General features: G+C 41.2%; 1 protein-coding gene across 1 annotated transcript in view; it reads right to left on the reverse strand.

The window, feature by feature from the left end:
- Positions 1-8,495: 8,495 nt before the first annotated feature.
- Positions 8,496-12,017, reverse strand: part of CYBB (cytochrome b-245 beta chain) — a 42,113-nt gene continuing 38,591 nt past the window's right edge. The window contains exons 12-13 of the mRNA XM_079122918.1: positions 10,583-10,707; positions 8,496-8,773 (exon numbers count right to left, since the gene is read on the reverse strand). Of these exons, the coding sequence (XP_078979044.1) occupies positions 8,647-8,773; positions 10,583-10,707 (252 nt within the window). The 3' untranslated portion in view covers positions 8,496-8,646. The remainder of the gene's footprint in view (positions 8,774-10,582; positions 10,708-12,017) is intronic.

Here is a 12,017-nt window from a genome sequence, read left to right on the forward strand (position 1 = left end):
GGTTGTGTTAGGTAGGAGTTCAGGGATGCCAAGATGGCAGAGGCAGGGCATAAGAAAGATGTCACTAGAGGACAAGACAAGAAGATGAGTCATGTCCCAGTTTATTATAAGTCCTGCCACCTAGCACTTATCACCATGACAACTCCCGCCACAGGTTTGGTATTTTAAATTGACCAATGGGGGTAAAATATTCTAATTTGGTTTTCTCAAGTAACCAATGGGGGCAAAATTGGATACTATTCCAATCAGAGATCATACGGTAACCAATGGGAGCAAATGGGGTAAGGTCTTCAATCAGGTCGGTATGAGGAAGAGCACACCTCTCACAGCTCAGCTTATAAGACTAATTTCCAGACATCCGGGCCTTGATCCTATCTCACTTGACCCACTCTACTCCACCTTACGGAGTGCTACCCTCATCTTCACTTTCAATAAATCTGTACTTTGCCTGTTACTTGTGTGTGTCTTGCTAAATTATTCGTTCAGTACAGTAAGGACCTGGACCCCAACTGGACACCCCAATGATAACAGTTAGAACAGACTTTGAAAGATATTACTTTGAACTTTGGGTTTTGCTTTCTCATCTTCACGGTATTTGTCTCCCCATGCAAGTTAGCTGTGCCACCACCAGGGGTCAGAATGGTGCCATCGATTGTGCACTGAAGAACCTGAAGTTTGTGCCGAGATTCAAAATGCTGGTTCTTTGCCCATTTTGTCCCCTTGCCCAAGAGGAATGCTCATAGATCTCCAGCTTTTCCTATAAAACCTATTCCTTCGTTAATGTGGTCAAAACATGTCAAACCTTAAACTCATCACACTGAAACCACATTTCCCAGGACTCATATAAGAACCAGCAGCAGTTTCTGGTTTGTAGAGATTCTTCTGCAGAGAAAACACCAGAATACTAATGCTTCCTGGTTTGTTTTTGGTTTTTTTTTTTTTTTTAGCCTCTCAGCTGGGTTTCAGTGTGTTCCTCAGTGGCCTTTTCCAAGGCTTCTGCTGCCTAAACTTCCAAGACCCATTCTCCTTCCCTGGTCTTTTTCCACATGCAACATAGAGTTAGGTCAGTAATTGATGCAATGTTATTTACTTCATGTTCACTGTGTGCCAGACACTATTCCAAGCTCTGGGGAAACAAACAAACAAAACTGTTCCCTCATCAAGCTTACATTCTGGTGGAGAATCAGACAATAAACATATGTCCAGATGGTAATGGATACCATACAGAAATAAGAAAAAGCACTGGGGAGGAGGACAGGCAGGGACTGAAGGACAGGATGGTGGCAGGGCTGCTATGTTAGATGGAATTGTCAGAGTTGATCTTTCCAGTAAAGATACTGTTTCAGCTGCAGGAGGTGAGGGAGCAAGCTGCACAGATACATGGGAAAAGAGCATTTCAGTCAGGGAGACCACAAACGTAAAGATCTTGAGATGGAACCAATATCAGTACATTTGAAGGACAGCATGGTGACCAGGATTACTGAAATTCAGAAAGGGAGACAGTGATGGGAAATAGGACCAGTTAGGTAATACAGGACCTGGTCATCTAGGACAATCTCTGTGAGATTATGCAGCACTGATGGCTTTGAGCAGAGTAGTGACATGGTAACGTGGCTACTGGAAGAAGTGGTCAGATTTCTGGCAGTGTTTCGAAAGTAGGGTTGACAGGATTAGATAATTTGCGTGTGGTGTGTGGAAGTCAAGGACATGTTAAGGTTTTGGCCTAAGCAAGTGGAGTTTCCACTTACTGGGACGGAAAAGATTGTAAGACAGGCAGTGAAATAAAAAGGAAACTAGAAGAGTACATGAGGAATCTGAAAGCAGAGTGAAGGAAGTTTTGCAAGAAATAGACAGTGATCAACTAGAACATACCCTAATTGAGGCAGATGATATCCCTTCTGGCCGTAGCTGTGACTACAAATGCCACCTGCCTCACAGTCTCCCTGTCATCAGTAGGCTTTTCTGACACTTGCTGGATTGGGAAAGCGTCCCCCCTCCCCCAAGTGTTAGAGATGCTCTCAAAATGAACTGGTTCTCTACATGCTGCCCCAGTTCCCAATTTCTTAGGGCTCCACCTAGAGGACAGACAACAGAACTATCACCTGCACCAGGAGACCGGAACAAATCACTCAGTGTTACATTCAAAAGGCTCCTCTCCACCACACCCTGTGCAGCTTCCGGAGCAAGTTTGTGAGGAGCCCAGCTTTCTGTAGTGGTTTCCTCCACCTGGAATGCTGCTTGGAGCTGAGCATCTCTCTCAGCTCTGCACAGAGCTCTAACACACCATATCTTAAAGAAAAAGCAGATTTCTCAAAATGTATTTTTTAATCCTCCTACAATTTGCTTTTTTCACTTAATTTTTTGTATTTATCCATGTCGATATTAATATATGTGTTAGAGCTCATTTACTTGTGTTTTTAGGTACAGGAATTGAACCCAGGGCTGCTTAATCACTGAGCCACATCCCCAGCCCTTTTTATTTTTTATTTTGAGACGAGTCTCACTATCCTAAGTTGCTTAGGGTCTTGCTAAGTTGCTTAGGACTTCCCTAAGTTGCCGAGGCTGGATTTGAACTTGTGATCCTCCTGCCTCAGCTTCTCGAACTGCTGGGATTACAGGTGTGCGTCACCACGCCAGGTAAGAGCTCATTTACTTTTTAACCAGGGCACACCATTGACTTGCAGAATACAGCACAATTTATTTATCCATTCTCTGGTTAATGTAGAAGAGATCTTCAAGTTTGGTTATTTTTATTTTGTCCAAGTTTTCAATATTAGGTATGCCTACAATCCCAGCAACTCGGGAGGCTGAGATAGGAGGATCACAAGTTCAAGGTCAGCCTCAGCAACTTAGCAAGTCCCTAAGCAACTTAGACCCTGTCTCAAAATAAAAATAAAGAAATATTGGAATACTTCAAATTTAAAACTCCATGGTTATGGACTGGGAGTGTTGCTCAGAGGTACAGTGCTTATATAGTATGTATGAGGCCCTGGCTTCAGTCCCAGCTCTGGCCCTTGTATACACTGGGGTTTTCAATCCAATCTATTTAGCCACCATGTAATCAAGGAATTTAAAGTCAGAACATCTCATTTCAAGTAGACCATTTAACAAAGCTGAGACCAAAATTTAAATAGGCATCTTCAGTTTCTTCATCTCAGAGGGCCACAGGGAAGTAGGCAACTGAGTTTCTTTGTCTCGAAATGTATTTTTAAATGTATCAAGTGGCAAGTAAAATTTGTTGATTAATTTCTCCAAAGAAAAAAACGCAAAAACTTCATTTTCTTAAAGGCTATCTTACCGCTTACTTCTTTGTGAGTTGGACATGGTCCAACATGCTGTTAACTTTGAAAGCAACAGGCACTTTGGCCCCAGCAGAATGGAGTGCCAGGTAATGAACGCAGTAGGTAGTTGACAACACAGATGTCTGAGTGTGATGGTTTAGCCATGGATGATGCAGAGCTCCCAACTGGAAAACAGGATGATCAGATAGCTCTGAAGACCTTCAATAGCTAGATCTGGATTAACTGCCACGTCAATAAAGTGCCCTTGTGGCTTTCAGCCAATACAAACACATTCACTACCACTGGGTGATCTTTAGACAGCTCGATTTTTTTTTCTCAGCCAACACAAGGGTATCTGAGATTTGCTGTAATATCTCTTGCCCTGACTTGTCTCCATCTGACCCCAAAGAGCAATGTTTAGCTTTTTCCATAAACATGGGTGGGTTAGTGATTTTATTGTTACTTAACTGGAAATTACATAACTAAAAAGAGGAAGCAACATTTAGCAATCAAGTAATCTAACATACTGGTAAACTTGGTGATTACTTACTATTCTAAGGTATTTTTAAGATTTATGAAGAACTTTTGAGCTTGAATTGTTTTTTTGTTTTTTTGTTTTGTTTTGTTTTTTGTATAAATCAAGTTTGCTACCTTCGGAGTGGTCTCCTCGGAAGGATGAAGTTTCTGAATATAATATTTTGGGCTTTTCCCAAAAGACAAATAAGCACAGTCTCCATGTTGTTACTTTTTAGAGTAAGATCCAGAAAATAAACCCAGAGTGACCTCTGCTCAAGGGCTGCCTTTCCTAGTATTTCCTTTTATCTACAAAATGGTGTATTGAGGGATTCAGTTTTTTCTTATATTTTAAAATTCATAATTCCTTGAAAATTGCTAACCTAGTAGCAATAATTATTAACTGGAATATCCAATTGCTTAGACTATTTCATTCCCCAAATACCATGACAAGATAATAAAGACTACAGTTTTAAATGAATCTCAGGCCATCTGGTGGATTATTTTCCCTCATTTTAGAAATCTCTAGTAGTCAGATTTCCTATCCTCTGTCAGCAATTTGTGTTTTGCCCAACACCATTTAGAGCTGAGAAATTCTGTCCTCATATGATTTGACTTCTACCGGATGCAATTTTATTTGTTCATTCTCTCTCTCTCTCTCTCTCTCTCTCTCTCACACACACACACACACACACACACACACACTGAACGATAACTGGCCATTCCCTGAAGGACAGAAATAGTTTACAAATAAAGTAAATATAGCAAGTAAACTTCAAGTGAGTCACTAGAATCTTCTTTTCTCCAAGCAAAATAATTATACTTTTTTGATAGATTGTACTTTATCTGAAGAGCCAAAATTAGTTTGAATCAGGTTATTCAGTGTTTCTAAATAAAATACCAAGACATTTGGTCAGTGCCACCACTGTTATTCAGTGCATAATTTGTACCTAGCACAATAACTTTGAGAATATTCTTGGTTACTTATACCTTGTCTAATCTGCTAGTGGTGTATAAAGAACATGGATGTTGCTGCTAGAAAAGCATGGATTTAATGCTGACAGAGTGACACACTAATCATGGGATCTTTGCTTATCTTTTTAAAAATTTTTTTAGTTGTCAGTGGACCTTTATTTAATTTATTTATTTATTTTATATGCTGTGCTGCGTATCAAACCCAGTACCTCACACATGTTAGGTAAGTGCTCTTCCACTGAGCTACAGCCACATCCCCTTTACTTGTCTTTGATCTCCACCCAGACTCAATTTTCTTATCAACAAAATTGTGACCAAATGGCTACCTGCAGGCATTGTGAGGGAACTGAAGTGTATGTAAAATGTCTAGCACAGTGGGAGGTGTTCACTAAACAATTGCTCTTTCTATTATTGCTATTTGTTTTAGGTAATGTCCTTTCCCTCCATGGCAACATCCACTGACTCCAACTGGAACCTATAGTCACAGGCCTATACATTTCCTAGATAGTGAGGATCATAAGTGGTTGACTTATTTAGAACAGAACCATGAGTTCATATGTCCACAGTTGGACTTGATGACATCCAATTGTAAAACTAGAACATGAAAGATCAGTGGAAATGGAAAAAAGAGGTCATACTGGGGCTTCTGTGTCTTCAAAATTCTATCCATGATGGGAAGCAGCACTCCCTCACACCAGTGCTATGGGGATCATTGGGACATTGACACATAACTTAGTCCTCAGTTTTCCCTTCCCAATCCATAACACGATGCAACGTGTGGTATGTCATCTACTGAAACAGAGAATCTCAACCCTACCCAGCAGAGAAAATCCCTGCTAGCTGCATTCACTCTTTAGTACCAAGATCAATAACACAAACACAGGGAGAGCTCATTATTTTTAATGGTTAACAACAGTTTTAATAGTTTGTCCTAGGAACTATCTCCCAGCTCCTCTCCCCCCAAAAATCTATTCACACGCAATGCCTGCAAGTATTCAAATTTCATAAACACAATATTGCAAAAGCAGGAGAACTAAGAAAAGCCTTCATAACCTTGAGATTAAAAGCAATGCTTCATCCTTCTCTCAGGATCTGTTACTTAATGCTAAATACTAAACACTAAATAAAGCTGTGCTGGCGAGCTTACAGCTGATGGCTGGGGGCTTGGCAGAAGAATAGGGAAGGAAGCTCTTATAATGGCAAGCACTTTTACATTCATTTTTCATTTCACAACCAGAATAACACAGGGCAGATCTATTTTGCTAACTGTGTTAGTGTCAAAGGTAGAAAACCCCAGAGAAGTATTCTCAGAGCAATAAATGGAGCTGGTTTGACCTATGACACCTAGGTTAGAAAGGACCAATATGAGCAGTGTCCTTAAAACTGAGGGTCCTCTTCCTGCTCACACTTTGATGTAAAGTACTGCAATTGTGCACAGAGTGCTGGAGCCATAGCAATAGCACAATAAATATGTGTTGAATGAATGAACTAATACCTAGATTGGATCTAACTTTCTCCAAGGGGAACCCCCCCCCCCCCCGTACATTTCTTGGAGGCAACATTCACTCATCCAGGAGGGCCTTATTTGTCACAACTCACCCTCTGTGCCCTGAAATCCTAGGGGACCAAAGGAACAACTTTCTTACTTCATTCCAGTCTCCTGAGTATGCCCACTTGGCATCAAAATTTGTGACCAGAATTTAAAAGATTCAACATCATATGTAATCAACATAAGATGAATCTATGTATGCCTTCTTCAATTATACTCTTTACATACAAAATTAAGAAATCTGGGGTAGCTGGTTATGGTGGCACAGGCCTGGGAGGCTAAGGAAGGTATGTCTCAAGTTTGTGTGTTTGTTTTTTGTGGTGCTGGGGATTGAACCCAGGGCCTTGTGCTTGTAAGGCAGGCACTCTACCAACTGAGCTATAGCCCCAGTCCCAGAATGTCTCAAGTTTGAGGCCAGCTTCAGCAACTTAGCAAAAGCCTGTCTCATAATAAAAAATAAAAAGAACTGGGAATGTAGCTTAGTGATAGAGCACCCCTGAGTTTAATCCCCAGTACCAAAAGAAAGAAAAGAAAAGAAATCTGGGATAAGAAGTGACCAATGTGAGATCCCCTGCCCCTTTTGGATTTTCTTGTTTGTTTTGGGGGTTTTATTTTTCTCTATCATTCTCCTGTTCTCTTCCTCACCATTAAAGAATTCTTCTTTCCCTTCCCCTGCTTTCTTCTCTTTCATCCTCATTACCAAAGCTAAGGAGTTCTAAATATCTGCAGTGCCAGGGAGTGGGGCAAATAAAGCAGTTTTTAGTTTCCAGAAATGGGAGCAGTTCTTTAAAAAGACTCAGGTGATTTAGATCATGGATATCCAAAACAGTCTAATGGGTGTGAATTCAATATCTACACAGTTAACTGGGGATTTTAGTTTCTAGGATGTACATTTCAGGAAGAAGGAGGAGGAGGAGAAGGAGAGGAAGAGGAAGAAGAGGAGGAAGAAGAGAAGAAAAAGAAGGAGAAGGAAGAAGAGGAGGAGGAGGAGGAAGAAGAGAAGAAAAAGGAGGAGGAAGAGGAGGAGGAGGAGGAAGAAGAAGAAGAAATAAAAATAAACCATTAGCCACACACATAAGATTCACTGGTGTGTGTGTGTGTGTGTGTGTGTGTGTGTGTGTGTGTGTGTGTGTATGTATAAGTAAAACAGGGGGCAGGCTGTATTTAAGATGGATGCACCTTATCAAAAGTACATATTTGTCACAAATTTCAAGTTCAAAATTCACAAAGGTTGACTAGAAGAGACAGTTTCTAGCAGTAAATCAGCGTGCCCTTCTTTCATAGGATAGGAATTGGTACTAGAGGAGCCAGCTTGAGTTAGGGCAAGAAGTCAGTTCTTTGCCTCCATTTCTCATTCCTTGCTTCAAATGAAAGCATAAGGAACTCTCCAGGCTATCCTACTGGTTAGTATCCTTAGCCTGTTCTCTACCCTCAGGAGAATCAGCATCCTTTGCTCCATGAGAGTAACAGAAGTTATTTTCATAGGTAATTCTGTTTAAGTCCTTAAATTAGTTCTACTCTGGCATTGTACAGTTCTAAATGTCTTTACATTTGTTCATTCATTCGACAAACTGTTCTTGAGTATTCACTCCCTGACAAGCACCATGGTAAATGCTAGATACTTTATTAATTTCAATCTCTGCAATATTCATTTGTAGGAAGAATCTCTGACACAATTAAGCTGCTGTGTTGGAAAGCTGTGGTACACCGAGATGTCAAAACTATCACAAGGAAGTGTTAAATCACTCTCAGCATATATTATCCCCTAACTGGAAAATCTTCAATATGTCAATAATGATTTTTTTAAAAGATTTTTTAAAAGGAAAAGGATTGATTTGCTGTTTCTTTGGTGGGGGGGGGGTATAAAAACTGATTTTGGAGGCAGCCTGGTGTTGTGGGAAAATTACCAAACCTGGAGCCAGATGGCCTAGATCTGGTCTCTGCAGATGGATACAGAGAACATACTATTGCCATATTCTCACTGGCTTCTCTGGTTCATAATTCTAAGGAACCTACTGAACACTTTCAAAGCCCCATTGTTTTAGACTAAAAATGAGTCAGGAATCCTTGCCCTACCTTCCTCTGACATTATGGAGGGAAAGAAATGAAATAATGTTTGTAAAAGTGCTCTGAAAACCATAAAGTGACATAAAAATGTAATTTCTCACTCCCAAACAATTATTGACATTCCTTTCATGGAATCCATTACATTATGGTTTCTTCCCCCCCCCCCCCCCTTTTTTTAAGAGGAGGAACTTACATCCAACCAACATTATTTGGGCATTTGATACAGCATAACCTAATTTGTTTCCTTATGGAAGACACCAGTTAGAAGTTTTCCTTGTTGAAAATGAAATGCACTCCCCGAGGGCCGGACTCGGAGTTGGAGATGCTCTGCCTGTTGAGGGTTTCAGCCAAGGCTTCAGGGCCACAGAGGAAGACGCCTATTCTGGTACTTTCAGGGAAGGAAAAAAAAAAAAAAAGACAGTTTCAGACTTTGGAATAAAATGGACTACAGTGCAGGTGGGGGATTTCCTATTGATTTGAGGCCCCAGGGCAGAATCTTCTCTGTTTCTTTGTCTTTTCTACAGATTACTCTGCAGGTCGGGCTCAGCCCTGATTGTGGGGACAGCTGGATCCTTCAAATGGCAGTTGACTTCCCTAGAGAATGAATTCTAAGAAGGGTTTCTGGAAACTTCTACCACAAAGAAAATGGTGGTTAATTTGTGAGTCTGTGAGCTACTTCCCTTCAGGGTTCTGTGCCCCCAAACTCTTTCAAACCTTGAAATCAATAGCAAACCCTCTTTAGGTACCCCAACTTTGACAACAGCTCAGTGTGGCTCCCTCCAAGAGTTTAAGGCCTTGCTCTTTAAGTGGTGGTTCCAGATCAATAGCCTGGCATTGGCTTTGGTTTTTTTTTTGGGGGGGGGGAGGTTAGTATTTTTTTTTTTTTGGTATCAGGGATTGAACCCAGGGGCACTTAACCACTGAGCCACATCCCCAGCCCCTTTTTATATACTTTATCTAGAGATAGGGTCTCGTTGAATTGCTTAGAGCCTCGCTAAGTTGCTGAGGCTGGCTTTAAACTCTTGATCCTCCTGTCTCAGTCCCTTGAGTCGCTGGGATTAAGGCATGTGCCACTGGGCCCTGCTCCATCATTGCCTTTTTAAGAATGCAGATTCTTGAGTCCCACCCTGGAACAAGTAAATCAGAACCTGCATTTAAAAAATACAACCGATTGATTTATATGCTCATTAAAGTATAAGAAGCAATGGTGGAACGTATATGGTGAGCTCTTGAGTTTTTCATGTGTTCAAGCAAGATAGGAGATCTCAAGGCCTCATGATGGATAAAGTTTTAGTGAGGGCAGAAAGAGCCTTGGACAGCTATCAACTTATAATTTTAGACTTAGAAGCTGGAACTAAATAGGGCACAGTAGCACGTGCCTGTAATCCCAGCATTTGGGGAGGCTAAGGCAGGAGGATTGCAAGTTAGAGGCCAGCCTCAGCAACTTAGTGAGGCTGTAAGCCACTTAGGGAGACCCCATCTCAAAAAATTAAAAGGGTTGAGGATATAGCACAGTGGTAGATGGCACCTAGTTCAATCCCCAGGACTAGAAAAAGAAGGAAGAGGAGGAGCAGCAGCACCTATAACTGAAAGTGAGGAGAGTGGTGTCTCCTTAAGTATAAATTATATTGAATATTTAAAAGAAGTGGATACCCTAGTGAAATTTAGGTTTCAAGCAAAACAAAACAAAACAAAACATGACCCTGCTTGGGATAGGCAATTGAGAAAATCCGAGGCAGGAGTCTGAGATTCTTCATTGCTCTTAAGTGGTGGTAACCCCCCTGGTAAGTTTTGCTGTGATTTAAAGTTTCCCTCCTAAAGTCACAGATATTAGGAATCTTCAGCTAGACATGAAATCAACCCCATATAGTAACATGGGTATGTTAGTTTCTAGAATACAGAAGTGTAGCCATGCTTGGGAGCTGCTGCTATAAGTAGAGGAAGAACCTTAAGAACACCCTAATGAGCTGGGTATGGTGGCACATGCCTGTATTCCCAGCTACTGGGGAGGCTGAGGCAGGAGGAACACAAGGTTGAGGCCGGCCTCAGCAGTTTAGCAAGACCCTGTCTCAAAATAAAAAAGAAATGGGGATGTAGGTCACTTGTAAAGCACCTCTGGTACAATCCCCAGTAGCAAAGGAGAAGGAAGGAAGGAAGGAAGGGAGTGAAATGCACACCCTGGTGGGGGACTCCTTACTTAGGATGCTGACTCGCAATTGCCTTGAACTCATTATCCCAGTTGGGTCGTCCATACAAAGTCTTTTGCTTCAGGCCTGTAATCACGTCTTTCTCCTCGTCATGGTGCACAGCAAAGTGATTGGCCTGCAGCAAAAAACATGGATTCAGGAAACAGAAGCATGCTGTAAGACACACACACAGGTACAGTTGCATACTACAAAGCACCATGCTGGAGACTAGAAAAGAAAAACAAAGATAAACAAACTGGATCGCTCTCTAGCAATTTCCTCTCCAGAAAGGGAGACCTTGAAGTATAAATGCAAGTAATATAATTGGTAGAATAGACTATGGTGAGCGCCATGAAGAGGCACAAGCATCCTCATGAGAACAAAGTAGGAAAGTAGAATGGGAGGCTAAGGGGAAGTTTAAGGTCATAGCATGCGAGCCAGGCACTGAAGTGTGGGTACCGTCTCACTGTCTTTCTCTCTGTCTCTGTCTTTTTTTTTTTCTGTGTGTGTGTACCAGGAATTGAACCCAGGGATGCTGAGGCTGGCCTCATACTTTCAATCCTCTTGCCTGAGCCTCCTGCATCACTGGGGTTATAGGCATATGCCACCCCACCCAGCTCACTGTTTTTCTCTCTCCTGTTTGAGTTTCTCTCCTCACCCTAATGTATTCCATGTTTGGGAGAATCACTAAGAACTGACATAATCACAGACTAAAATGTAGTACTATTTTTTGTAACTTAATGGGACATCAAATCAAATCTGAAGCTGTACATGTGTGGACACATGTGTTCTTTTCTTGCTACCATTCTAGCATTTGAACAAAAGGTATTTTCATAGAAGTGGCTAATTAAATGTGTTTTTTAAATAAATCCTATCTTAAATCCACTAGGCAGGGGATGGATGATGGAGATGGAGGGGATTAAGTAAGATAGTCACAGCCACATGTAGTGGTGCATACCCGTAATCCCATCTACTCCAGAAGCTGAGGCCAGAAGATCACAAATGCAAGGCCAGTCTGGAAAACTTAGTGAGACCCCCATCTCAAAATTTAAAAATGAAAAAGGGTTGATGATGTAGTTCATTGGAAGAGCACCCCTGGGTTCAATCCCTAGTACTGCAAAAATAAGCAAATAGTAAAATGGCACAAAAAACTTTTAAAAAGAAAAGATGGTCACTCTTTTCACAATGCTATGGGACCAGTTTTCCAAAGCTAAATAATAATTTTTTTCAACGCAAATAAGTGTCTGACTTTTTAAAATAGTAAAAGTGTTATAGCCAGGTATGGTGGCACATGCCTGTAATCCCAGCTACTCAGGAGGCTGAGGCAGGAGGATCACAAGTTATCTCAGTAAATTAGCAAGGCTCTAGGTAACTTAGCAAGACCCTGTCTCAAAAATAAAAAAACTTCAAAAAAAGGCTAGGGATGTGGCTCAGTGATAAAGCGCC

This window comes from Sciurus vulgaris (genome assembly GCF_902686455.1).
Source record: "Sciurus vulgaris genome assembly, chromosome: X".
In the NCBI taxonomy this organism is placed as follows: domain Eukaryota; kingdom Metazoa; phylum Chordata; class Mammalia; order Rodentia; family Sciuridae; genus Sciurus; species Sciurus vulgaris.